General features: G+C 42.1%; 1 protein-coding gene across 1 annotated transcript in view; it reads left to right on the top strand.

The window, feature by feature from the left end:
- The window catches only part of STX8 (syntaxin 8), a 274,018-nt gene that overhangs the window by 40,850 nt on the left and 206,024 nt on the right, over nt 1–27,144 (top strand). Inside the window, exon 5 of the mRNA XM_058283489.1 lies at nt 19,896–20,020. Coding sequence (XP_058139472.1) covers nt 19,896–20,020 — 125 coding nt within the window. The remainder of the gene's footprint in view (nt 1–19,895; nt 20,021–27,144) is intronic.

Here is a 27,144-nt window from a genome sequence, read left to right on the forward strand (position 1 = left end):
TTTAATTGTTTTCAGTAGGTTTGCTGATGTTTTTCTTGTGTTTTCCAGTTATTGGTTTCTTAAGAGCCAGGAAACACTTGCTGAAAGCTGCCCGGTCTCCTTTCGCTCGTGCCTCCTCGGCTGAGACTGTATCACCTCACCAACTTTACACACACAACTGCAGGGGGTGGTTGGTTATTCATGATCTGCCCCTGAACTGAGGCCGAGGGTCGTTTTCTCAGAGTGGTGGAACCTTGAACTCAATCGAGGTTCATAACAAGTGAGAAGAGGCATACGGTGTGGGCTAGGCACGTGGCAGTGGCGTGTCCACTCTTCTCTGCATCCCCTTCACATCGAAGTTCCTTCAAGTCTATGACCTCAGTAGAAACATTCATCTGCATTCACCTTTAGCAGCCACACTTGAAACAGTTTCTTCCCCTGGTACTGAAATCTGAGAGAAGTGGTAGTTCAAGGGAACTACCTTGTCTTTTAGGTTATTTTATTTAGGTCCAAATCACATTTAAAAAGCTGGGACATTCACACCTCCCAGAGGTCTTCCTGATGAGGTTTAGGAGAAGTGCTTTGTACAGCCAGTTCAAAAGGGATGCCTCGGTACAATCTCTTAGAGTTGATCTCTTCTTCAGGCAGATGATCTTGTGCATTTTCTGTTGTTGTTAAATTCCATTTCTGAATCTTGTCTCCACATTCTGGAGGAATGCGTAGAATGAATTTAACATGACAGCTGGGAGGAGTATCTCAACTAGGGACTGACTTGAAGAATCTTGAGTGTTGCCTTAGCACTCTTTTTCCCCTTCTTACTTAAAAAGGTTAGTTTTCTAATTAGCGATTGGTCTGATACCAGTCATGACATATTTGGATGCGGAAAGGGGAGAAACTGGATATATCATATGACAGATTATTTTTTTAACTCCTTTTGATGGAAGAGGCAGTTTGATAGTGTTGGTTAAAATATTGGCACTTTGTGAGATTCCAGTGCTTTATAGGAACTAATAGAACAGAATGTTTGTTTATGAAGAATTTTTTGAAATGCAAGTTTATTTTTAAAGTAATTCATCACATGTCCAAAATTTAAACTGAGGAAGCAGATGTGGCTCAAGTGATAGGCCTCTGCCTACCATATGGGAGGACCTGGGTTCAATTCCTGGGACCTCCTGGTGAAAAAGACGACGACAAAGCGTGCCTGTGCAGTGAGCCGGTGCCTGCGTGAGCCGAGTGTCCATGTGGGTGCCTGTGTGGCGAGCCGAGTGCCTGCACAAGTGCCTGCACGGTGAGCCAGTGCCCATGCGGGTGCCCGTGCGGCGAGCCAAGTGCCTGCACAAGTGCTTGCATGGTGAGCCAGTGCCCATGCGAGTGCCTGCACAGTGAGCCAAGTGCCTGCACAAGTGCCTGCATGGTGAGCCAGTGCCCATGCGGGTGCCCGTGCGGCAAGCCGAGTGCCTGCACAAGTGCCTGCACGGTGAGCCAGTGCCCATGTGGGTGCCCGTGCGGCGAGCCGAGTGCCTGCACAAGTGCCTGCATGGTGAGCTGAGTGCCCATGCGAGTGCCTGCACGGTGAGCCAAGTGCCTGCATGGTGAGCCAAGTGCCTGCACAAGTGCCTGCATGGTGAGCCAAGTGCCTGCACAAGTGCCTGCACGGTGAGCCAAGTGCCTGCACAAGTGCCTGCACGGTGAGCCAGTGCCTGCACAAGTGCCTGCATGGTGAGCCAGTGCCCATGCGGGTGCCCGTGCGGCGAGCCAAGTGCCTGCACAAGTGCCTGCACGGTGAGCCAGTGCCCATGCGGGTGCCCGTGCGGCGAGCCAAGTGCCTGCACAAGTGCCTGCACGGTGAGCCAGTGCCCATGTGGGTGCCCGTGCGGCAAGCCAAGTGCCTGCACAAGTGCCTGCACGGTGAGCCAGTGCCCATGCGGGTGCCCGTGCGGCGAGCCGAGTGCCTGCACAAGTGCCTGCATGGTGAGCTGAGTGCCCATGCGAGTGCCTGTGCAGCGAGCCGAGTGCCTGCACAAGTGCCTGCACGGTGAGCCAGTGCCCATGCGGGTGCCCGTGCGGCGAGCCGAGTGCCTGCACAAGTGCCTGCATGGTGAGCTGAGTGCCCATGCGAGTGCCTGCACGGTGAGCCAAGTGCCTGCACAAGTGCCTGCATGGTGAGCCAGTGCCTGCACAAGTGCCTGCATGGTGAGCCAGTGCCCATGCGAGTGCCTGCACGGTGAGCCAAGTGCCTGCACAAGTGCCTGCATGGTGAGCCAGTGCCCATGCGGGTGCCCGTGCGGCGAGCCAAGTGCCTGCACAAGTGCCTGCACGGTGAGCCAAGTGCCTGCACAAGTGCCTGCACGGTGAGCCAAGTGCCTGCACAAGTGCCTGCATGGTGAGCCAGTGCCCATGCGGGTGCCCGTGCGGCGAGCCAAGTGCCTGCACAAGTGCCTGCAAGGTGAGCCAGTGCCCATGCGAGTGCCTGCACGGTGAGCCAAGTGCCTGCACAAGTGCCTGCATGGTGAGCCAATGCCCATGCGAGTGCCTGCACGGTGAGCCAAGTGCCTGCACAAGTGCCTGCACGGTGAGCCAGTGCCCATGCGAGTGCCTGCACGGTGAGCCAGTGCCTGCACAAGTGCCTGCATGGTGAGCCAGTGCCCATGCGAGTGCCCGCACGGTGAGCCAAGTGCCTGCACAAGTGCCTGCATGGTGAGCCAGTGCCCATGCGAGTGCCTGTGCAGCGAGCCAAGTGCCTGCACAAGTGCCTGCATGGTGAGCCAGTGCCCATGCGAGTGCCTGCACGGTGAGCCAGTGCCCGTGCAGGTGAGTTACGCGGCAAGATGATGACGCAACAAAAGAGAGCTGAAGGGGAAACGGACTTTGGCCCAGTGGTTAGGGCGTCCGTCTACCATATGGGAGGTCCGCGGTTCAAACCCCGGGCCTCCTTGACCCGTGTGGAGCTGGCCATGCGCAGTGCTGATGCGCGCAAGGAGTGCCGTGCCACGCAAGGGTGTCCCCCGCGTAGGGGAGCCCCACGCGCAAGGAGTGCGCCCGTGAGGAGAGCCGCCCAGCGTGAAAAGAAAGAGCAGCCTGCCCAGGAATGGCGCCGCCCACACTTCCCGTGACGCTGACGACAACAGAAGCGGACAAAGAAACAAGACGCAGCAAATAGACACCAAGAACAGACAACCAGGGGAGGGGGGGAAATTAAATAAATAAATAAATCTTTAAAAAAAAAAAAAAAGAAAAAAAAGAAAAAAAAGGAAAAAAAAAAAAAAAAAAAGAGAGCTGAAGGGGAGAGTCAAGGTGAAACGCAGCAGAGACCAGGAACTGAGGTGGCACAATTGACGGAACCCCTCAACATCAGAGGTCCCCAAGATCAAATCCTGGTGAATCGTAGAAGAGAAAGACAAGAGGAAGACTAAAGAGAAATAGATACAGAAGATCTTACAGTGAATGGACACAGACAGCTGAAACAGCAGGGTAAGGGAAAATTTTAAACTACAAAACAGTAGTCAATGAAAAGGCTCGCTCCTACTTCCAACATGCAGTAGTCCATTTCCTCCCCAGGGGCAACCCCTTTTAAGAGTTTTTTTAATCTCTTTATAGAGAGATTCTATGCATATGCAAGTCTACACACCCACACCCACCCTTCCAGTTTCTGCTTTTTAAATTTTTTAAACAAATCACTTTTATTGGTACATGTTAATAAAGCATACAATCTATCCAAAGTGTACAATCCACCCAGTGTGTACAATCATGGTATTTGGTATAATCATATAGTTCTGCATTAATTTCTTCAATCATCACTAGAGCGTTTTCATTATTCCAATAATAATAAAAACTAAAAAACAGACTAAAAAGCTCTACTGCTTAATCACCTCTCAATTTCTCTATGCTTCCCCTGCTGTACATAGCTGCTGTTCTGTTTCCATCTCTCTAATTTATTTGTATTTATATTTTGTATAGATGGAGTCAAACCATATGTAGTACTTTTTGTCTAGTTTCTTTTACTTTGTGTGTGTGTTTACATATACCCTTGCTGGGTCTGATATAAACAGACACTCACTCTGACAGACACGGGGAGAGAGAGCTCTGCCATTTTTTATCCTGTCCTGTGAGGTGCATACAACTGGGGTCCCAGGGAGAGATGAACCACTTGCCCGATAGCTTCCAGCTGAGATTGGGACGAGAGCAGAAGCGCCGAGACTGATATAGGAGGCCTGGAAAGAAACAAGCCCTGTGCCAGGAGAGAGAGGACTACAGGATCACTTCCGCATGAGGCCCCAGGAGAGCAGCCTGACTTCTAAGTGGAGAGGAACTGTGGAGAAATATTGTCCATATGGATGATTGGCCAAGCAGGTGAAACTAGAGGCCTTGAGATGTAAGTAAACGTTAGTCATTGCGACTCCAAGTCATTGATCAAGTCAACAAAGGTATCCAGTTATTAACCATGTAAAATGTAATAAAGTATAGCTTGTCCATAAATAAGTTATCACACCAGTGTGGTGGTTTCTCTCATTCTGAAGAATTGTGGGGATTTTTTTGAGGGACGGGGGATTAAACCTGGGAACTTGTATGTGGGAGGCTGGCACTCAGCCACTGAGCCACATTGGTACCCTAGAGTTGGTTTTTTTGTTTGCTTTTTGTTTCTCTCTAGGAGGTACACAGGAACCAAACCTGGGACCTCCCGTGTGGGAGGCCGGTGCTCAACTGCTTGAGCCACATCCACTCCTCCATCAGAAGGTTTTAAAACCTAGGCAACATCCATGGGATCTAAGCTCCCGCTCAGTTAGAAGCACAGTGGGCATCACCATTCCAAAATCCTCAAGGTTGGGAAATGAACAATGGACTGAAGTAAACTTATTGTTCTATTATAGACTTATTCTAGCAGTGGAAGAACTCTTATGTCGATATAAAGGCAGTGGTCACCAGGGATTCTGAGGGATGGGAGAGGAAGGAATAGGTGTAATATGGGGGCATTTTTGGGTCATTGGAGATGTCCTTCATGACATCGCAGTGACTGATACAGGCCATGTATATTTTGTCATAACCTATAAAATAGTGCAGGACAGAGTGTAAACTATAATGTAAACTGTAATCCATGGTTAGTAGTAGTGCTTTAATATGTGTTCATCAATTGTAACAAATGTACCACACTAATGAGGGACGTTGTTGATGTGGGAAAGTGGTGGAGGGGGAGAGGGAGAAGGAGGGGAGCATGTGGGAATCGCCTACGTTTTTTATGTAACATTTAGGTAATCTAAAGCTTCTTTAAAAATTAAAAAAAAAAAGGATTGAAAAACCTGGGCAACAAAGAAATGTCACATGAGAAAATTTAAGATACTATTTACAATTGCATTTTAAAAACATGAAATATGTATAAGTCTAATGAAAATTTTATGAGACTTCTACACTGAGAACTATAGAATAGTATTAAGGGAAATTAAGGGAAGAATAGCTTAATAGAGGGATTTTTAATGTTCAGAGACTGGAAGGCTCAATATTGTAAAGACATCAGTTCCCTCAAAATTGGGTAGATTCAGAGCAAGCCCATTTAATGTCCCTTGCAGGTGTTCGTGGTTGTCACTTGAGAAGCTGATTTTGAGGTTTATATGGCACTACAAAGAGCCAAGCCTATGTTGAAGAACCAAAAAGCTGGAGAACTTATTTACTAGATGGCAAGACTTAGCATAAAGCTGCTATGTGGCACAGGCACAGGGGTAGGGAAACCAGCAAGACAAAACTGAGAGTCTAGAAGTAGTCCTATACATATAGTCATCTGATTTATGACAAAGGTGACTCTGCAGGGCAGTTTGGAGAAAAGATGACCCTTTCAATAATACATAGTGCTAGATCAACTGAATATCCATATGGGAAAAATACAAGAATCTTGGCCTCTGTTGTACTATATAAAAATCAATTCTAAATGGATTATAGATCTAAATTTGTCAAAACAAGAGAGCTTTTAGAAGAAAGCACAATATCTTTCTGATTTGTGGGATAGGCAAGGATTTCTTAAATAGGACACAAAAAGCACTAAAACATAAAGGAAACAAATGGTAAATGGAATTTTACTGTAGTCCAATTTATCAAAAGATACCACAGGAGTGAAAAGACAGACCGCAAAGTGGTAATACAGGAATTGTGTCAGAATATATTATAAAGCACCCCTAGAAATCAACAGAAAACAGGCAGATAATCCATCAGAAAAAAATAGACAGAAGACTTAAACACCGAAGATGATATCCCAATGGCTAAGCATATGAAAAGCTGTCCAGCTTCACCAGTCGCCAGGAAAATGCGAACTAAAGCCATGATGTCAATACCGTTTTACCTACCAGAATGGTTAAAATTAATGAATGTGTCAAATGTTGCTGGGACGTGGAGCAACTGGGAATTCTTATCTAATTCTGGTGGGAGTGTAAATCCTACAACCACTCTGGAACACTGTTTGGCTGTATCCACTAAAATGGAACTATGCAAAAGACACAGGTGCTAGAATGTTTGCACCTGTGAATTTCCAAACATCATATTGAGTGAAATAAGCCAGCCAAGAGAATATGATTCCATTCATATAAAGGCAGAATTTCTTTAGGATGTTAAAAATAACGATAGTGGCTTCCTCTGGGAGCAGCAGTGACTATTAAGGGGGCATGAGGAGACGGCTGTGGTTCTGACAGCACCACTTCTGACCCTGGGTAGTGGTATATACATTCATGTTGTACTATACATTCATGATCTGTGCGTATGTCTCATTTGGATTAAAATGTATGTAAACATATACTTACTTCTGTGTATGCATGTACACACACACAGAGCTATGCCCCAAACAGACCACAAGATGGGGATGTAACTCCATAGAAGGGGAGAACTTTTACTCAAAACTTCCCTGTCTTTAGATTTTGAAAAGTTAAGTTTTTCTTTTTTGAAAGTGAAGGGAGAATGTTAGGATTGTTTGTACTTCTCAACTTTAGAAAAGGAATCATATCACCTTTATAAAACTCTTCTACTCTTCTGCTTAACCTTCCTTCCTCTCAATCTGTATAGTTGCAAGCCCGTTGGTCATTTTCATACTTCCTCCTTAGTGACTCACTCTAAATTTGTCCTATTTCCAGTTTTTCTTTGGTTATTTTTGTTTCTGTCTTTCTCTCTCTCTTCTTCCTTTCTTACCTTTCTCTTCTGTTGCTCTTGCCCCACTGAAATATGTTTGTGGCATTTCTTGATTTTAGTTTTTGTTTCCCATTCTTATTTTAAAGAAGAAGGGTTTCAATTCCTTCCTCTCCACTTGAGTTGTCTTTCCTCATGTGGGTCTTTGTTCCTCTATTATCTTTCCCTCCCCAATTCCTCCACCCCCCACCTGGGGAAATGAATATTCTTTAATTGGACTGAAATCGGATTTAAAATAAATTATCAACATAACACATGCTCATCATGACAGTCAAACATATTGTGGTAACTCCAAAGTTAATACTCTTCCTTTCCTTCCCTCCAGTGTCGTTCTCCTCATGTAATCAGTTCAACTGTCTGGAGAGTTTCCTTCCCACTTTTATCTGTGCTATACAAGTATTTATAAATATATTTACATAACTGTTTTTCTTATTTTTATGAAAAAGAATTGTACTATACATACACATTACTCTTTTTTTTTCCCGCTTGAGCTTGGACATTCCTCTGAATCAATAGATCTAATAAATTCTTTTAAGTAAATACATAATTCTGCAATATGAATATGCCATCATTTTTTAAAAACCACTCCTCATTGATGGATATCAGGGTTGTCTAATTTAGTTTTTTTTGCTATTACAAAGAGTGCCACAGTAAGTATCCATAAGGACTGTTGTCTCTCTTTCTGTGGGAGAGCCCCAAAAGTGGGGTTACTGGGACAAAGGGTATGGGTATTTAAAATTTAATGGATATTGCCACATCTGTTTCTTAAAAGTTGTGGTGCTTCACATTCCCTGCAGCAATATATCAGAGAGTGCATTTTGCTATTCCTTACCTATCAGTGGATGTTATAGAGCTTTGGTTTTACTGATCTAATGTGTGAAAACAGTAACTTATTTTGAATTGTAGTCCTTAACTACTAGCATAGTTATGACTTTTTTTAGGGAAAATATAAACATTCCCTGCTCTTGCATGCATTAATTCTAAATTATAAAAATCATTTGGGGATTTAAAAAGGAGGAAAACTCCAGTCAATGGGAAGAGGAGTCACCTATGTAAACTGTATTTCAAGTTAATGTTGATTTTAAAAAGAGAACTATTTAATACTTTCCAACTTATACTTTTTTAAAATAAGACATTTTAAAAAATTTGTTTCATTGAAAAGGTAAGTTTGCTATTTATCACTTCACCTTGTGTCTATTTACCAAACACTTTCATTAACATTGTCTTATTTGGCTCTCATAATAATCTTAAAAGGAAATCAGAAGGGATGATTTTTGTTTGTTGTTGCTTACAAAATGAGGAGATTGATTCTCAGAGAGGTTATTGTGGCCAAGGTGAATAATGGCAAAGAGAAAGAACTAGCACTTACGTCTTCTCACCCTTTCGCAGGAGCTTCTCTCTCTCTCAATCTTGGTATCCTACCATTGTTCCCTGTTTGTCCATTTCCCACTGGTTTTGGGTTCTTGGTCCTTCTTACTTTTTTTTTTTTTTTTTTAAAGATTTATTTATTTATTTAATTTCCCCCCCTCCCCTGGTTGTCTGTTCTTGGCGTCTATTTGCTGTGTCTTGTTTCTTTGTCCGCTTCTGTTGTCGTCAGCGGCACGGGAAGTGTGGGCGGCGCCATTCCTGGGCAGGCTGCTCTTTCTTTTCACGCTGGGCGGCTTTCCTCACGGGCGCACTCCTTGCGCGTGGGGCTCCCCCACGCGGAGGACACCCTTGCGTGGCACGGCACTCCTTGCGCACATCAGCACTGCGCATGGCCAGCTCCACACGGGTCAAGGAGGCCCGGGGTTTGAACCGCGGACCTCCCATATGGTAGACGGACGCCCTAACCACTGGGCCAAAGTCCGTTTCCCTGGTCCTTCTTACTGTTCATTGCACCTACGGCCAGTAGTACCTGCTACCCTGCTTCCAGGCAGCATATTGCTAACTTCATGCATTGTAATTCATTTGGGAAGAGACAGAGGATTTATTATTAGAGGACATGGGTTTGAATTTTTTTCTATGAAATAAAGATAATTATGACTTCTCAAAATATTGTGAAGTTCAAATGAGGTAAGTGTATGGGAAGGCACTTTGTAAACTGGAGAGTGCTGTATCAGCATGACCAGCTGTTGCTGCTGCCGATCTTAGCAGAGGGGCATACACAGTTTGCACGCCATTTGGGAAGACTGTTCAGTCTTATACAAAACAATTGGAGGAGCAGTGTATGATAGAGTATAATAGTTAAATGGTGTGGGCCACAAATGATCCAAGAGATTAGAAAAGGGAGAGATGGGTATAAGCGGGGGGAGGTTGAGAAGACCTGGACGAAACAAGACTTGAGGTAGCCCTTGTAAGAGTGAGCTGAATTTGTGCACCTGCATTTTCTCCCTCGCGTACTTTCTCTAATCTTACTCTTTCTAGACCAGCAGTTTCTGGTGCCCAGCTGGTTGCATAAAAATCATCTGGGGATGCTTAAAATACAGATTCCTGGGCCTGCCCCCAGGAGGAAAGGATGCCATGGTTAAAAGCATGGGTATCTGCTTCGTAATATAAAATTTTAGATATGAATTAGAGGAGGTGGTGTAATAAAAAAGCAGGGTTATTGAAGTGGAAATTATGGCTGTATATAGGTGGTCCTGGGCTCTTATGATTCCTAAATGTATACGCCTTATTCATCGACACACTGCGAAAGTCTTTTAATGGCAAATTTGGATTTATGTTCCTTGGCTGACAAGCGTTTCTAATGACGGTTGGTGGCATGGCTGGCCAGCCAGTAGTTTAGTTTCACAAGACTTGCTGTCTTTGCCCATAGAGCAGCGTCAACTTGCACAACTAGTGGAATATTTTATTGCATTTTATCTTAATTTTACAAAATGAGTGGCAGTGGAAACAAATATGCTGAAGAAGGGGAAAAACAGTGGCGTTCAGACAAAGATGGGAATCATCAGACCTGCTTCAATGCAAGTGGTTAACCTCAGCTGGACGCTTGTGGGATTTATCATTTAGCTGTGTTGGACAGTGGAGAACAAAGTGAAAGAAGTAGAGATGTTGGAAATACGTTATTGAAGTTTGTGCCAAGCCAGCTCAGCTATAGAAACAGACGCTCCCTCATACTATGTGAGCACATTGTTGACTCTCGGCTGTTCCATTTCTGAACGTGTTCTCAAGCGCCCATTGTGTAATAAAGTAGGGAGCTGCTGTATAGTAGGTAGTGATCATTGCATTGCTTACTATTTAGTTTGTAGTTGAACTTCAGCCGCTAACCGGTAGATGGCTCTGTCACCATAAGTTTGGCAGAGCAGCCTTGGACTTTGGCTAATGCATCTCTTGGAATTTTTACATTTTTTGTATATCACCTCTTTCTGCCTCTCTTCTACTTTGAAGGTACTATAACAGTCAAACACTTAAGGAAAAGAACTGTTCCTTTTGATTTTATTTATTTTTTGTCTTTATTTATTTTTTTAATATTACATTCCAAAAGTAGGAGGTCCCCATATATCCCCCACCCCCCTCACCCCACTCCTCCCCCCATAACAACAACCTCCTCCGTCATCATGAGATATTCATTGCATTTGGTGAATACATCTCTGAGCACCACTGCACCTCATGGTCAATGGTCCACATCATAGCCCTCACTCTCCCACATTCCACCCAGTGGGCCATGGGAGGACATACAATGTCCAGTAACTGTCCCTGCTATTTGCTTGATTTTAGATTGCCTGGATGACTCTTGCAGAAATGACACTTGCGTTTCTGAAATTTGAGTTGGAAGTCAAAATGATGACTTTTGATGGTCTTTTCCACCCTGCATTTCTATTTTTCTGTGATTTCTTTCCGTGAACTGTTTTGTTAAGGTTTTAATATTTATTTTATTAGAGCAGTTATAGGCTTACAGAAAAATCATGCATAAAATACAGACTTCTCATGTACCATACTATTATTAACTCATTGCATTAGTATGATATATTTGTTACAATTCATGAAGGAATACTTTTATAATTGTATTATTAAGATTTTAATTTCATGTTAAAACTTTCTATTGGTAAATTTGGCCAGCATTGAATAGGAAAAATAAGGATTCAGTTTAAAATTAAGAAAAAAATATTTTTACTGCAGTAATTTAAAGATGCTATGGTGAGAATTTCCTTGGATATGTAAATAAGATAGATTTCCTTGTTTGAGTTCTTATTTGTTATTGACTAATATTCAAAGATTTTTTATTCAATTGAACAAAAAAATTACTTTTCTTGAGTGTTGACTTTGTAAAAGGCACCGTGTTAGGGATTTATTGTCCCTAGAGTGTCAGCTCCATGAGGTCCAGTTCTTATATCCCCATTGTTGACTCCCCTGCCCCTAGATCGGTGCTGACACATAGAAGGTCCTCGGTAAGAATTTGGGATAGATGGATGGATGGGAGAGAGGGAGGGAGGGATACAAAAAAGAATAAAATAGAGTGTTGGACTTAAAGAAGTTAACCGTCCAGTAAATATGGCTACAAGTATTTGCATGTGCATTGGCTATGTTCTTGAAGGAATAGTTTTACTCTGGGTTGTGTCAAAGCTTGAGAAAATTCTGCAAAGCCATGAACATTTCCCTTCTCCTAAGTCACGTCGATCCCCCAAGTCGCCCAGGTTGGGAAGTCTGTATGCCCTCTACCGGGCCTGCTCACCGCCACAGTGGCATTGCCCTTTGCGTGGCTGTGCTAATTGTCCCCTTGGCTGCGCTCCCTCTGGCCGCCTCCCTGCGGGCCCCTGTCGCCTCACCTAAACTGCTGCTCCAGCCCTTTTGGCCTCCCTGATTGTAGCCTCTCCTCCCCGTAATCCAGACTGCATATTGTTGCCAGACTTTGTCTCTAAAGAATTTCTGTCAAAGAATCTATTTCTGATTGAAATCTGAGCCTCTGTGCATCTTTATATTCACCGAAAGAAACTACAAAAACCGTTTTGAAAAAGGAATTACCCTTTCAGACCAGAGTAGCATGTTAACATCTATAGTCAAGTCTGACTCTATTCACTGACACCCCGGAAATTTCTTCTCCAGTCCTCACTGCAGACCTCCCTGTGGTCTGTGAATATTGAAACACCAATTTTTTTTTTTTTTCAGACAAAACAAACATTTTATAAAGTCACTTTGACATCTTTTTGAAATGCTAAGAAAAGCTAAAGAAAGCTACTTCTTGGAATTCACTGCTTTTTCAGTTCCGTGTTTGGTCGGTAAGAACGCCCTCCCTGTGAACTCTAACAGGCTTCAGCTTCGCTTGCCAGCAGAAAAACATGGATTATCTCCTCCCCCATATTTATATTATCATGCACCTTATTTGCTTGTTGGGATGAGTATTGCTTTTTTGATATCTTTATTTTTATTTATTTTTTAAAAATCTGGTACATGTCTTTTTTTTTAAAATTTATTTCTCTCCCCTCTCCCCCTCCCCCCCAGTTGTCTGCTCTCTGTGTCCATTCGCTGTGTGTTCTTCTGTGACTGCTTCTGTCCTTATCAGTGACACCAGGAATCTGTGTTTCTTTTTGTTGCGTCATCTTGTTGTGTCATCTCTCTGTGTGTGCGGCGCCATTCCTGGGCAGGCTACACTTTGTTTTGCACTGGGCGGCTCTCCTTATGGGGTGCACTCCTTGAGCATGGGGCTCCCCTACGCAGGGACACCCCTGTGTAGCAAGGCGCTCCTTGCGCACATCAGCACCGCGCGTGGGCCAGCTCCACACGGGTCAAGTAGGCCCCGGGTTTGAACCGCAGACCTCCCATGTGGTAGGCAGATGCCCTAACCACTGGGCCAAGTCCGCTTCCCTTTTGATACCTTTGGAAGTAGCCTTGAAACTTTATGGTTAAATTGTTGTAAGATATCAAACCTGCTTATTAATGTGACATTTATTTGATAAGTACCTTTTATTAGACACGTTTCATCTTATAAGAATATGGATAAAAATTATTTATTTAAAAATTTTTAACTCTATTCTAAACTCAGAAGTGTAATATTCAGCATTTCCTCTCTTCAACTTACTTTTCCAAGGGGAAACACTCCTTTATTATTCCAAAAATGAGGTTGAGCTACAAGGTGTTTTACTGTTAGAATTTCCTTTTCCATAATGTTCTCTTCATCTGCTTGAATAGTATCAGTCTTTGCTGCTAAAGTCTTTCGAAGGCAGGTAGCAGTTGATTAAGGTTGGAATTTTGCTTTTTTCTTTTTTTTTTCAATCTCTCAAGATAAAAATCCTAAGTATCTCTCTCATCTTGTCTCTCTCCTACTTAAAACCTCCATGGTTTTCCTAGTTCTGTTTCATAAACATTTACCAAATGCTTTTTCTTTGGCATAGTCTGAGGAACTTTTTTTTTTTTTGGTACTATGGATATAAACATGACTGTCCTGTGGCCTCTTCCCTCACAGAGCTCATAATTTAGTAAGGGAGACAGATGAGTAAATAACTAACTACAACCCTGCTTGATGAATGCCACGTTAGCGGTAGTGAACAAAGTGCCATGGGAGCACCAAGGAGTGATTGATTCAAGGGAAGGGGGGTAGGGACAGGGATCAGGAAAGACTAAACAGCACAAGTGACATTTGAGTTGAGCCTTAGGGGATGAATAGAATTTTGCCAGATGGACAAAGGGGTGGGGGTTGGGACACCCCAGACTCATACAAAAACATGAGAGTGTGAAAGTTTGTGCCTTTGTCTAAGTCGTGGTGAGCAGTCTGTGGGGCTGCAGGAAAAGCGGGGTATGGAAGGGGGGGCTGTTGGGAGATGTGGCTGCAGAGACACATCGGGACCATATTGTAAAGCTTAAACTTGATCTGCAGCTTCTAGGGAGTCGTGAATGTTTTAAAATAGGGAAACGACATGGTGAGAGAATTCTGGCAGCAGAACACAAGATGATTCGAATGAGGGTGACTGTGGGAACAAGAAGACCAGTCAGGAGGTGTGGCTGTGTTCTTTATGACAGATGATGAGGTTCTAAGCCACCGCAATACCGATGGATTTGAGGCGTTGGCAATTGATGAGGTGTCGGGGAGAGAGGGCAAAAAAGATGGCTTGGGTGGCTTGGGAATATAGTGATACTGCTAACTAAAATAAGCAAGTGCAAGAGAAGAAACAGCTAAAGGGTGAAAGTTATGGATTTGATTTTTGGATATCTTGAATTTGGAGCAGAATACCCAGTTGGAGATTCCTAATGAAAAGCCATAAATGCAGCATTCGAGCTCTTTGAAAAATATCCGGGGCAGAGGTTCATTTGTAAGTCTTGAGCACAGTTGTTTTCATTCAGGGTGAAGGTTGGGAAGGCACGCCTCTCCTGAATTTTTGAGTTGGGTGTTTCTTTTTAACTCTCTAAGTACCCCTCCTTCCCTCACCACCGCCCCCCCCCCCCCCGCCCCAGATTCCGATATTGCCCTGCTAAAGGAGCAGGCCCCCCTCACATCCCTGGCCTAGATGTTACCACCCGTATCACTGATAGGAATGTGCCCTCTCATTTGCGCTGGGGCATGAACAATGTTTATGCACTGGTAGCATCTCTTCTTAAAGCCTGAAACCACCGGAACAGATAAAATGGCTGAGAGAGAGTCAAAAGAGTGAGAAGAGACATTCTAAACAGCATCCCTGAGGAATACCAGCGTGGAAGGGGCGTGTGGAGGGAGGGGTACCTCCAAATTACAGAGGAGAGACTGCCGGTGGGAGAGAGTGGTGTGGAGGAAGCCAAGGGAGGAGAGGTTTTCAAGGAAAAGGGCGTGAGGCCACCTGGGAGAACGAGTCCTAGAAGAGGAGCAGGGTGGAAACTGGGTGCCATGGGCAGGGTGACCTGGGCCACGGTCCGGAGGTCACGGGGGAGTTGGGTGCAAGCAGACGAAGGATTGCGGTGGTTGTAGAGTGTGTGGGGGTGTGTTGGAAAGTAGAGCTGGTGAGCAGACTTGATTCTTTAAAGAAGTTTAGCTGTGAATAAGGGGGAAAGCAGTTGCTTGAGTGGTTGCTTGAGTGAAGGTTTTTGGGGATGGGGAAGATACCAGTGGAAAGCTGAAATGATGAGGTTTGGGGAAAGTGTGAAGACAGAAGGGATTAGGAGAACAGGTGGAGGCTCTCTCTGGCTACCTCCTTTCCAGTGGATTCCTCTACTGGATCCAGGCACCCATAATCTGGCCGGCTTTCTACTCTGATCCCATGCACATTCACGGGACTCATTCTCTGCCCCGGAGACCTGGTTCATGTTATCACTCTTTCTTGGAATGCCTTCTTCTCTCTCCTTCGTGTACTTACACCTTTCCCATTCTTCAAGGCAGTCTTGAGGCTCCTTACCTTTATGAAACCTCCCCTGAGACAGTGGGAAGAAGGTGCACTAGCCAGTCAGAAGATGTGGGTTGAACCCTTAGCTCGGTCACTGAGTATGTTGAGAAAGTCACTCGGTATCTCTTTGCCTTGGGTTTCTTGACAATAATACCTGCCCTGACTTACACACGGGCTTGTTTAAAGATCCAAATAAGTTAGTGTTTGTGAAATGCCTTGGAAATTACAAAACATGGTGCCAGTGTATGATATTATAATTTCCCGACTACTTTTTCTATTGATTTCGCTCATTTATGATTTTTGCTAAATAAGTTAATTTGTTCAACTTTTTTTTTTTTTTTCAGTGCCTATTTTACTAAGCACTGAGACTATAGTGATGAATAAGAAGTCATTCCTACCTGGCGGAGTTTATTTTCTAGCATAGGAGACAAAAAATAAATCTATACAATATCCAATAGTTTTAAGTGCTATGAAGGAAAACCTACAGGGAAGGGTTTTTTTCTAGACAGCAGTTAGGGAACCTCCTGAGGAGCTGACATTTGAGCAGAGACTGACTAAGGGAACGGCCACTGGCCACCTGGTGAAGAGTGCCTGGGCCAGAGAGGAAAGCCAAGGCGAAGGTGAGGTGGGAATGTGCTCTGTGTGCTCCAGAAACATCAAGGAGGCCAGTGTGCCCTGTCGCGTACCGTGAGGGTGTTGTATTTCGTTCTAAAGCTGGGGAGCTACTAGAAGGTTTTGAGGAAAGGAAGGACATGGCCAGATTGAAGTAGTTAATCAGCTAATTAATGTATGTGGTAGAATGCACATAACATAAAATTTACCGCTTGAAAGTGTACGCTTCGGTGGTATTTTGTATATCCACAGTGTTTTGCAACCATCACCACCGTGTAGTTCCAGAACATTCTCACCACCCCAAGAGGAAACCCTGGCCCCTTAGCAGTCACTCCCCAGTCCTCCTGCCCCTGGCAGCCCCTGACTGCTTTCTGTCTCTCTGGAGTTGCCTATTTGATCAGATTTATTTTTACAGTGCTTACTCCAGCAGCTGTGTGGGGAATAGACTGCAGGGGGCAGGGGTAGAAACACAAGGGCACTGGGATGGTGGCAGTGGGGTAGAAGAGAAATGGTCCAAGTAGGTACACATCCAAGCTACCAGCCACCAGGATGGGCTAACGGGCTAGATGCCGTGGCGTGTGTGAGAGAGGGGAGTTGGAGATGATTTCAAGGCGTTTGGCCTGAGCCAGCAGGTCAGTGGTGGACTACACTTGAAGAAGGAAGACTTGGGGAGGAGGGAATGGGTGTGGGGGGGAAATTGATCTTTATTCCTCTGATTTTTATTCAATGTGGTACTTAATGAGAATTTTAATTAAAGCTGTAAGGATCTTAGAGATCATCCTGTTCAGTGATTTCCAAAAGTAGAAAATAATCTCTGTAGGATTAAAAAGAACTCCTGCTTCCTTCCACCAAGATGAAGACTCTTCCCAACACACATTCCTGCTCCACCCCCAAAAATGCATGTGTCTGATTCCTTAAGCATTGGGCCAGAGAGGAGGTTGAAAACCATTGACCCACTTAGTTTCCTTGTTTTATGGGTGAGAGAACGAGGGCTGAGGAGGTCATTTGAATTGTCCAGGGATTCAAAGCTAGCTGCTCTTATTTTAGTCATTGCTTCGTGTGTGCTTGTCTTTCTCTTTTCAATTTGCTCATAAATGCCTTGAAAGCAAGAATTATGTCCTAAATTCCTTTGTATTTTCCTTTATACCTTGAGCAATAGAAAATAAAAATAGGTATCACTGCAAACGTAAAGTTCAGCATAAAACCTAATGAGAAGAAAATCTTCCTCATACAATGATACCTATGATCTTACATCCTCTTCTTAGCAGAGACATAACCAGTGCTGACTTTCCCAATACATTTGGGACATCAGCAAAGCAGATATACACACACACACATGAAGAGAGAGTAAAGTTCAACCTTGAAGAACTTCCAAAAATGTAAAATCAGATAAACCAGAAAGAAGACATTAAGAGATCGTTTTTATTTTGGCGTACATGTATCTTGTGCATTACAGTTTAGAATTGCTTTTATGTTGAGTTACATGGAGGTGGAGGCCAGAATCATTTTTTTCAGTGCCTAGGACTTCTGTGGGTCTGAATTCAGCCCTGGGAAAAACTTTACTGTATGTCTGGCAGTTGATGTGCATTTGATGTTAATATTGTGTGTATATTGTCATTCTTCTCTACTTGGTGGTTTAAAAAAATACTTAAGAGTGGTAGTTCTGATTTGCAGTGGTTTTTTTTTTTTTGAGATTGTTTTTAAAAAGCATCCTTTTTTTCCCCCATTGAGTGCTAATTTAAAAAAATATACTATTGGCGTGGCAAAAGCTACAAGAGGACATTCCAGCATTAACTTTAGAGGAAAAATGTCAATTCAGATGCAATATACTCATTTAAATGGACTTTAGAGGTAACTCTTGTATGCCTCTGACCCATTGTGCTGGTTTTTAGCACTTTGGCAATGAACATAGGCACAATCCCACATGGCTACTCTTTGATCAAAAGCTGGCACTTGCAAGTTGGCATAAGAGCTAGGGGGTATACTTTGATTGTAAAACTTCTTCTTTTACCCACTGCTTTCTTCGCCTGGCTTCAGGGAGGGATTATCATTGTCCATGCACTGCATTAAGCATTTAGCGCACATTTTACACATTATTCTCCCCACAAAGCCCTCCTAAGAATAATGGATGCTTTGTCAGGGCAGAGATTTCTGTCTGATTTGTCTCTGTTCTATTTTTTCTTTATCCACAGTAAATGTTTTTGAACAAATGGATTGTCTTGTTTAATCCGCACAGCACTCCTGTGAGGTCGATGGCACTATTTGTATATTGCTGGTGAATGGCAGAGCCTGGATTGAAGCTTATGCTCTTAGCTCTTCGCTCCACTGGGGAGCAGTGTGTGGCACAGGAAGGATACTTTTCAGTTCCTGCCTTCTACCTAGCAGCAGGCATAACTATACAAAAGGTCAAACAATTGGGTGGCAGCTACTTCTCTATAGTACAAGTCAAAAGGGCTGGAAGAATTGAAGGCAGTGGAGATGCAAGTGAATACACATCACTTGCCTGGAGCTGTGCCTGCACATAGCACCTGCTTAAGATGTATAAACTATTACTGTTACCCCCACCGTGTTGCCATGATCACCGTCATCATCATCATCATCATCATCATCATCATCGTTTTTTATGAATGCCATAAGATGTCTAAGCAAATGATTGTTCACATCTGGGTTGAAGTGATCAGGGATGGTTTCACGGACAGGATTCGGACTGGCAGCTCAGAATGTGGACAGGCGGGGACAGGAGATCCTCTGCATGAGAAGAATCCTCTAAGCATCTGGAGACCGAGGGAGAAGAGGTGTTCCTATTGCTCAGATAATGAGGAGACCAATATGTCAGGTGCAGAGGGCCAGGTGGGTTGCTAGGGGAGTAAAGATGAAGACTGATCATTCAGAATTTGCCTACTGTGTTATGAATGTTACATTATATTCACAAAATTGGACTGGAAACCCTGCATGTGTTCCTGCCTGTGAACCGTCAAATACCCTTCCATGCGAAACAAAGTAATAGGACCCTTCCTCTACTTCTACACAAAGAATAATGCTGATTTGTTCTTTAATCCCAATTAGAACGTCAAACTTCTGAATTGCGGGACCATGGGATTTCACATTTATACTTACTTTGCCTTGTACAAATGACTGAAAGAGTAAGGACATAATGACTCTGTGCATGTCAAGGTTGTCAGGGGTGAGAACTAAGCCATTCAACTCCTGGAGTTCATTTACATACATGTTTCCCATGGTAGAGGACATGGCTGAGTCAAGAAGCGAGGAGATATACATCTGACCAACCGGTGGTGAGAAACCATGTATCTGAAACATGGATATTTCTTCTGTCTGAACTGCATTCCCAACTGGAAATAAAGTGAAGGGGGTCCTTCATGCATGTTTGAGTACCCGTGCAAGAACAATTAAAATTTTGATTCTGAAATACATTATTCTGCAAGCTACCCCCCCAAAAATTATATGGTCATTTTTTCAATGCTGTGATCTGTAGCCACACGGTCACATCGGCTGGAGAAAGAATAGTCCGCCTTTGGTGCCATGTGGCCTGTGAGACAAGCTGTGTCCTCATTAAAAGGCCACACCCATCTGTCCTTGTGTTTTTGGAACTTAGCCTCACCTTCCTACTCATGGACTCAGATGTGTCGCTAGGGCTAGTAAGGGGGTTGTGTGCTGCCGTGGTCTCCTTAGCAGATTGTGCCTTATTCATTCTTGCAGCCCTTCCAGCACCACACACAGTTCCTGGCTTGAACCTAAGGATGCAATAAATCGTGGTCGAAATGAATTTTTGAAGTGTGTGTGAGGCTGGTGACCCCCGCCCTGGCAGGAGTGATTGGCAGCCTTTTGAGATGTGTGTATCACGTTTACTGTCGTTCTTAGGTCCAGCCTGATGACTGGAGGGGCTAAGCGAGGAGTGCCCAACCCTTGGCTTTTGGAGGAGCCAGAGGAGACCAGAGGCTTAGGGTTTGATGAAATCCGGCAGCAGCAGCAGAGAATTATCCAAGGTACTGAATACCCCGAGGCACGTGGAGTAGGAGCCTTGCCAGATTTTTCCTGCAGCCTTGCCTGTTCCTTATCCTCTGAACATTGGAGTGAACCCTGTTGCTCTTTCAAAGCTGAAGCTCTTGACGCGTTCTGTGCCCCAGCGTACCCGAGGAGTAGACAGCCGCCGCTGGTGATGCTCAACCAGGCCAGAGCGGAGAGAGCCCAGGGGAATCCCGTGCATGTGCCCTGTCCTTTTCATCACAATTAAGACTTATTCTCTGATCATAGGGCCCCGTCTTTTTCTTGTGTAAGTCAGTTTGGCTTTGACCCTCAAATTCATCTTATCTAGCACTTACTAAGCCTGCTGATATTTGTTTTGTTTTGTTTTTTCCATTTTCTTTGTTTCTTATTTTTCTGTTTTTTTTTTTAAACTTCAGAAGTACTGACAATTGTTAGGCAAAGTTCAAACAATATAAGGATATGCAAAATGAAAAGCTTCCCCATATTCAAACTGCAAATGGGTTAAAATGTAGTTCTCCAGACCTTTTAAAAAATACAAGAACATACGTATGCATAGTATAAAAACACATACTTTCCATAAAGGGGTCATGAGGGGCCAATGATCCCACAGCTGATTTTTAAAAATGTATTATGTGTCATGGACAGTTTTTCATGTTATTGTTCATGCTATTTTTTCTAATTCTACTTTTTTAAAGAAACAGCTTTATTGAGCTATAGTTGACATACCATAAATTGCATATATTTTAAGTATACAATTTGAGTTTTGATGTATGTTGTATTACACCTGTGAAACCATCGCTGCAGTAAAAATAATGAACATTGTCATTATCCCACTGATATTCTACTGATAAAATGTTGATAACTTAAATTTTTTAAAAAATTTGAAATAATTTCAAAGTCACAGGACAATTGTAAAAATACGACCAACTCCACGCAGAGAACTCCAACATATCCCCACCCAGATACCCAGATCTACTGACTTTTAATGTTTAGTCACATTTGTCTCATCGTTCTGTCTATTCACCCATCTAGCTGTCTTTTTAATGCTTGTTTTGTTTTTCCTAAACTTTTGGGAGTAGGTTGCATACGTTATGCTCCTGGAACACTTCCATGTACTTTTCCTAAGAACAAGGATATTCACTTATATAACCACCTTAAGTGCAGTTATCAAATTCAAGAAATTTAATATTGATATAATGCTTACACTCTATATTCCAATTTTAGAATAACTTGTCAAAAATTTCAAACATATCGAAGTAGAGAGAGTAGGATAATTCCTGTACCCATCATCCAACTTCAACAGTTACCAACTCATGGACTCTTTTTTTTTTTCTTTTTGTTTCTCTTTTTTTTCCTTATTTCTTTTCTTTTTTTATTCTTTTTTTTTTTTTCTCTGTTTGTGTCTTTTTTTATTTTTGTCTTTAACTCCTGGACTCTTGTTTCATCTGTATCTCTACCCACTTATTCATTCCCTGGTTTATTTTGAAGCAAATCTCAGATATTATATCATTTCATAAGTAAATATTTCAGAATATGCCTCTAAAATATGAAAAGATAAGGACTGTTTTTAAGGATATAGCCACAGTGCCATTGTCACATCTGGAAAATTAATAATAAATCTTTACTATAATCATATATACTGTTAGTGTTCAAAGCTTCCTCATTGTGTCATGATTTTTTTTCTTTTAGATTGTTCACTTCAGGATCTGACTAAAGACCATATATTGCAACTAGATGATACATCCTTTAAGTCTTTTCATTATACAGATTCCTTTTCCAACTCTTTTTTTTTTTTCCTTGCAATTTCTTTGTTGAAGAAACTGGGTCACTCTCCTATAGTTTCCCACTATCTAGATTTTGCTATTTTTATCCCCATGTGTTCTTTAATATGTTTTTCTGTCCCAGATATTTTCTGTAAATTGGTAGGGAGATTTAGTGGCTTGATCAGAATCAGATTCATGTTTGTTATTTTTGACAAGAATACATCATGATGATTGTTCCCTGAATTTTTTTGTAAAAAAGTGATTGTTTTTGTTGATATTTTTGATTAAGAAGTTTTAGGTTAACAAAACTAAAACTGTTTTGTATTCTCTGTAATTCCTGTTTTATTTTATGATTTTTTTAAAAGAGAAGTAGGTGTACAGAATATCCATGAATAAAATACAGACATCCCATATACCACTATTTTATTAACACCTTGTAATAGTGTGGTACCTTTGTTACATTTCATGAAAGAAAATTATTTTAATAGCCCTATTTACTATAGTCCATCTTTATACTAGGGTTCATTGTGTTGTTTAGTTTGTTTTTTATTTTAATTTTATTCCTGTCATAGATATACAACCTAAAATTTTCCCTTTTAATCCCATTCAGTTATATAATTCAGTGGTGTGGTTTACATTCACAATATTATGCGATCATCGCCACCATCCATTACCAAAATACTTCCTTTACCCCAAACAAAAACTCTGTGCCAATTAAGCATTAGCTTCCCATTCCCTACCCCCACCTGACCCCTAGCAACCTGTATTCTAGTTTCTGACTCTGAATTTGCATATTCTTACTATCTCATATCAATCAGTGAGGTCATAATGTTGTCCTCTTACATCTGACTTATCTTACATGATGTCTTCAGGGTTGTGAATGGATAAACAAAGTGTAGTATATGCATACAGTGGAATATTATTCAGACATAAAAAGAAATGAGGTTCTGATTCATGTGACAACATTGCTGGGCTTTTGAGGAAAATGGCTCTGCCAGTTTTTGCTAGTTGTTCAAAAATTCTGTGGAGGTATGACACCCTGGCACATCTTACACTGCTGTCTTGGTGATCTTAGGTTGCTATCCTGGCCCACACTTTTATTTTAATCTACAGTCATCAGATAGGCCTCACAATTACAGGACATTTAGTTAGAAGATGGTTTATCTGTATGTTCAAATGTAGGAGGTATCCAAACCCCTAATTGTTCCAAAGCAATGAAAAAAAAAAAAAGATTTTATTAGTTTTCTGTTGTTGCTGTTACACTTCATGAAAGCAACAATTCATGGATTGTACCCAGGATCTTGTACATGGGAAGCAGGTGCTCAACCACTGAGCTATATCTGCTTCCCAGTGCGCGTTGTTTTTTTCATTTGTTTGTTACATTTTTAGGAGGTACTAGGGATCAAACCCAGGACCTTGTACATGGGAAGTAGGCACTCAACCACTTGAGTTACATCTGCTCCCCAAAAGCTTTATTTGTAATAAGAGTCTCAGCTCAATTTTGTATGGTGACTGTTCTCGACTCCCACATTTACTGGTCCAGCTATAAAATCATCTAAACTAGCTAAAAGGAGGAATTCAGATCCATTTTTGGTGAAACCTCAGTTAAGTCACAGCAATTTTGCTTTTCCTAAAGATATTTCATGCCTAAAGTAGTTTTAGATTTCTACCTCTTTCTCAAGTATCATAGATTTTCTACCAATACTAAAATGTATTTGCTTTTAAGCAAATACATTTTTAAATTTTAAGTATACTTCCTTCAAAGTAGCCATGTAAACTCATTTGTGTTTACCTTTTCCCCCTTTTGGTCAAGGTCTTTTTCCAGTTGCATTGCTAGTTGGTGCTTGGTAGTGATCCCTCAGTGCCAGGGAGGCTCATCCCCAGGAGTCATGTCCCACACTGGGGGGAAGGTAATGTATGCTGAGTTTGCCTTAGAGAGAGGCCACATTTGAGTAACAAGAGGCTCCTAGGAGGCAGCTCTTAGACATCTTTTGGCTTTTATTTTGGGTAGAAGCTTACAGTCACAAAGCCATGAAGAGTTCAACTCAAGATACCATAAGAGGTACTTTCTCATCCAAAGTCTTTGTCCACATGTTGGCACAAGACAGCAGGCAACACCTGCACAAGTTCAGCCTTCTTCCTCTTAAGGCTCTGTGGTCCCAGCTTCTTCCAGTCTCTGCTGTAGGCTGGCATAAGGCTCATCTTTCTTCCGAGAGCCTCTGCTATTCCTAATGAACTCTCTCTCTTCTTCTGTGCTCTTCTTCTCTGTGTGTCTAATTCTGTGTGAGAGTCTGCTTTATCAGTCTTCCAAGGGGGCTGGGACTCAATGCTAATTTGCACTCTAATGATGTGGTTGACTCAAAGCCCTAAGCTTAACATAAGTTAATCAGATGTCACAGCTGAATCTAATACAATCAAAGGGTTCTCACACCCAGAAGAACATACCAGTTCACAAACAGAGTATCTCTTTTTAGAATTCGTAAATAATATCAAACTGCCACAGTAGGCCATTCGATGCTATACATTGCCTAAGCCCCTTATGCATAAGCTCTCACTTAATCTGATATCTAAGAAAAACTCGGTTTATAGTGATGTATAGGAAGCTCATTTTCATGTGCCATGAACCAGGATAAGTCCAGGACACATCTTTTTGGTCTCCTCTGTTTGGTTTTCTTTGGCTTTGTAATGAATATTTCTTAAGACCAGAAATGCCCAGGCAGTGTTTTTCCCCCACTTTGATGTCCAATAAGTAAATATTTATTGACCATTTCTTATGTAGGTACTGTGAAGAAATTAAATATCAGAAGATAATGTTCCTTTTCTCCAAGAACGTATTTTAGAAGTCAGCATATTTGCAAAGATAATTGATTATAGAGTAAATCCCTTTTTATCCAGACTGTTTGAAGAATTGATTGTTCCCCATTTTACTTTGCTAGGTAGTTAAACATTGCCATTCATAGGTTACCAGTTAGAATTAGAATCAATAAAAATATACCTACATCAAAAACAAGATTAAAAAAACCAACAACACTTGATGATACATAATTTAGTTTTCCTTTGGCTATATAGAAAACCCCTCAGGATAGTGTTTCAATCTTAATCTATCTTCTTCTCTGACATGTCTGAGGAATATCACTTGCTCTTTTCCATCAGGTGGTTTTCCATTGGAGCATCTCAATTTCGGCTCTGCTTCCTTACCTTAGAAATTCTGCTTTAGGAGTTGGAGAGTCTCACACCATTGCCTTGAATCGCATCACATGGGCAGCAGTTTGGTTATCTGCACAGGGTTGTCCAAGTTCAATTAGCAACTTACAAAAGCTTTTGACACAACTGCAAATACAGCAATAACTCAATTCAGTGTGGCCTCTACCTGGAATTAGGCCAGACCCCACAGGTTAAGGCCAATCCTCCACAAAATTGTCCTTCAGGCACCCATCATAAATTTGGGGGCCCAGCCCACCTGCACTTCTGACTAACTGGCTCAAGTTCTGGAGTTCCCACCACCTCCTTTGGGTTTGATAATTTGCTAAAATGCCCAACAGAACTCACTGGAAGCGCTATACTTAAAATTATAGTTTCATTTAGTAAAAAATATTTTTTGCAAATTTGTAATAAAAGAATACAGATAAAAAGAGACACATAGGGCAAGGTCTGGGAGGGTCTCAAACGCAAGCTTCCATGTCCTCTTCCCTTTTAATCAGACTGTCATCCTCCTGGCACAAAGATGCATTTTCTCAATCATGGAAGCTCTCTCAAGCTTCGAGTGTCCCAAGTTTATATGGGGTCTCATTACATAGGCATGAGTGAGAGAATCAATGCCCGTGTGGTTGAATTTAATCTGCAGCCCCTCTCCCCTCCCGGAGATCAGGAAGGTGGGCTGATGTGGGCTGCCATGGGCTGCCGTGGACTGATGTGACTTGGCTCAAAGACCCGACCCCTACCACGTGGCTGATCTTTCTGGTAGAGCCAGTCCCCCACCATAAGGCTGCAGGGGTGACTATCCCCACCCTGTAATTATCCTGGGCCCATGATGAAAGACACTTCTGTCCCAGGAAATTCCAGAAATTGTCCCCACTGGAACTGGGGACAAAGAGTAAACCAGATTTTCATTATACCACAGAGTCTTTGGATTATGGAATGGAAATTTATCATAGAAATGTAAGCATGGTAAGGACATCATAAGGTCTTCTAGAAGTTGATTTGAGTGGAATTTTTAGCCTCTTCCTAATTTGCATTAAAGAGATGAATTTTAGATTGTTAAGTCAAATAATGAGTCAAATTTGAGAGAGAAGGTTGTGATCTACATGTTTTTCTTTCATATCTACTAGATGTGTATCTACTAGATGAAGCAACTTCAGGACATTTAACAACTCTTCCTAATTACAAACCCCAGAGGAATCTCTTTTCCTCTTTTCAAATGGTTTTACCTTTTAATTCACATTGACACTTGACCCCCAGTCCTGTATGTAGATTATTCTTTGGATGCATTTGGAGTTTTACTCTAACATAGCCATCCTATAGCAGAAACTAGGTCAATGATAGATTTACCTTGGAGGCCATCCAAGAGGTTATTACTAATGACACAAAAGGACCTCATTATAAAGTGATTTTGCTATAAAATGGTCCCTTAGAATGATCCCTATAGACAGCAGGCTGTTTGTATGGTTAAAAAAGTACATAGTGTCAAAAAATGTCACTAAGGGGCCCTTCCCTCACACCATTAGTTTAAATAAATTCCAGATGAATTAAAGAGTTAAGTGTGTAATGGTTTAATTCCATAAAAAGTCTAGGGAAAAAATTTAAGAGAATGTGAATGTGATCTTGGGTAAGAAGATCTTTGTGATTTCTCCGTTCATGTCTATGCCTTTGTGTGACACAGTCATTTAAAGAACCCCATAAACAAATGAAGCAGCCACTGGCATAATGTGTTATACCTTCGTGTGGCACATGGCTGGGGTAAAAAGAGTATGAGAGTCAGACTCAGAGTGTTCTTCCCAGTGTACCTGGAAGCTGAGGGGAAAAGTTTGTACAAAGAGATCACTGAGACTGCCTAGGTAAAAAAAAAAAAAAAAAAAAATATATATATATATATATATATATATACACACACACATATTATACATATCACATATATGTAAAAACTTGAGAGACTCTTGAGTATCTTGAATTTTTTTTTTTTTTAAGATTTATTTTATTTATTTATTTCTATCCCCTTTCCCCCACCCTGGTTGTCTGTTCTCTGTGTCTATTTGCTGCATCTTCTTTGTCCACTTCTGTTGTTGTCAGTGACACAGGAATCTGTGTTTCTTTTTGTTGTGTCATCTTGTTGTGTCATCTCTCCGTGTGGGCGGCGCCATTCC

This window comes from Dasypus novemcinctus, chromosome 21 (assembly GCF_030445035.2).
Source record: "Dasypus novemcinctus isolate mDasNov1 chromosome 21, mDasNov1.1.hap2, whole genome shotgun sequence".
Classification (NCBI taxonomy): domain Eukaryota; kingdom Metazoa; phylum Chordata; class Mammalia; order Cingulata; family Dasypodidae; genus Dasypus; species Dasypus novemcinctus.